Below are 1,812 nucleotides of genomic sequence, written 5' to 3' on the forward strand. Positions count from 1 at the left end.
AGCATCAATTGTAGTGACGCATCGATGGTAACTGCACACTCACCAATTGTAGTGACATACACCCAAAAAGAACAATCGTAGCAACAGTAAATGTGTCCCGACGTAGCACGCGCGAGCGACCGCCCTTAGCGCGACGGTTAACGGGTTTAATTAATGTTTAGGAACCTTTCTTCCGCCCAGTTTCTACCCATGCATGCAGACTGTCGTTTGGTTTTCTTTGTGTTCTCTTCTATAGTTTCTTGCTGTGGCAGTGGTTAGCTGTCCTCCGCGTGCTGGAATTGGTGTATGTGAGACGCTGGTTTTCTTTGCTATGCAAATGGAGCTGGGGCTTTTGTGCCCTTTTCCTCTAAAAACATTTATTGGCCAACTTGTAGTGTTTCATGGTTTCGTTATACACAATTACTACTTACTTTACAAGACATTTTACACCTCTAAAAATCGCCTCAAGCTCAAGGTAGTACCGCACTGGGACTCTCACTGGACTATCGAAACAAAGAGGACATGTCAGTGGATAAATAACAAGCCAGACAGACAGCACAACCATTTTCATCGCTGGACGTTGCTCGCCTCAGCTACAAAGGTTGGGTATACAGGTTCCCTCCAGATTGGGCTGCTCTTTCCAGATCCGTCCAGTCACCCTCAGCTTCAGCTCCTTCCTGTCACCGCCGGAGAAGAACAGCGCCATGTTCCTCTGGATGATGAGGCCATCATGACTGTCCCGAACCTTCCGGTGACTGTCACGAATGCTTCTAGGGGTGCCCTCCCATACCATCTTCCTACCGTTACCACCAACCTCGAGGCTGTAGGTGTAGTTCCTTGCTTCGTTCTCGTCCCCCATGAAACGAAGGAAAGCCATGTATACTGGTGCCATGCCGAGCTGGAAGGCCTCAAAGTGCAGGCAGAAGTATTGTCCAAAACAATGGAACACCTGATTCAACGGAAACATCAAATCAGCAAGTTAAGGTTGTGAAAAGCATCCCAAACCTCGGATCGAAAAATAAAATGATTTCACAAAGATGTCTAAAAATGAGTACCACGAGACTTACTGTTAGCATCCAGGTGGCATTTTCAACCTCTCGTGGATTGGACTTGACATATCTATGGTTGAACGTGCAACCGCTGTGCATATCGACTTTGTGATCATCCCTCAAATGTGCAACAAGGAAAGGTATATCACCAGCCACAGCACATTCAGAACCAGCATAGGGGCAGTTATATGGCCTGAAGCTGCACTGCCCTTCATGTTTTATCTTGCTGTAGTATGGGAAGATTTCTGGACAACCTAAAGAGCAGTACTTACAGGGAAGCTCTAGTGATTCTGCTACTTTTTCCAATGCTAAGCACCTGATGTCGCCAAGCTCTTGTCTGCACGTAGGGCAACGGTTGTGCACCCTAGCCTTGCATGTCGAACATAAAGTATGTCCATTTTGGCACTGTAGAAACATCAAAGTGCTAACAATCAAATTACAAAACTATACACATAATAGCCTTCAGATGATGAACAATATGTTTAGCACCGCCAAGAAAAATGGGTTTCGATAAAAACATGTGAGAAGGGTTTCCATGATTGTTAGTGACCCTGTAATAAATGCTTCGAGCACAACATAACGACATGCATGTTTTCTCTCACATATCCAACAACTCAAACTTCAAAGGATAGCCTTCACTAACTCAACAATAGAGTAACTACATTTTTTATCTGGCTAGGACCATAGACTAAAGATCATACAGAAGTTGAACTGAGAAATACCATACGGCTTTACTTTTTTTAGCAAATGGAAAAGATTCTCACTTGCTGCCACATAAACATTA

General features: G+C 44.4%; 1 protein-coding gene across 1 annotated transcript in view; it reads right to left on the reverse strand.

Annotated features, from left to right (window-relative positions):
* Positions 1-339: 339 nt before the first annotated feature.
* LOC123043499 (E3 ubiquitin-protein ligase SINAT5) overlaps positions 340-1,812 on the reverse strand; it is a gene marked incomplete at its 5' end in the record, with an annotated part of 41,711 nt that continues 40,238 nt past the window's right edge. Inside the window, 2 exon segments of the mRNA XM_044465970.1 lie at positions 340-928; positions 1,047-1,433. Coding sequence (XP_044321905.1) covers positions 569-928; positions 1,047-1,433 — 747 coding nt within the window. The 3' untranslated portion in view covers positions 340-568.

This window comes from Triticum aestivum, chromosome 1A (genome assembly GCF_018294505.1).
Source record: "Triticum aestivum cultivar Chinese Spring chromosome 1A, IWGSC CS RefSeq v2.1, whole genome shotgun sequence".
In the NCBI taxonomy this organism is placed as follows: domain Eukaryota; kingdom Viridiplantae; phylum Streptophyta; class Magnoliopsida; order Poales; family Poaceae; genus Triticum; species Triticum aestivum.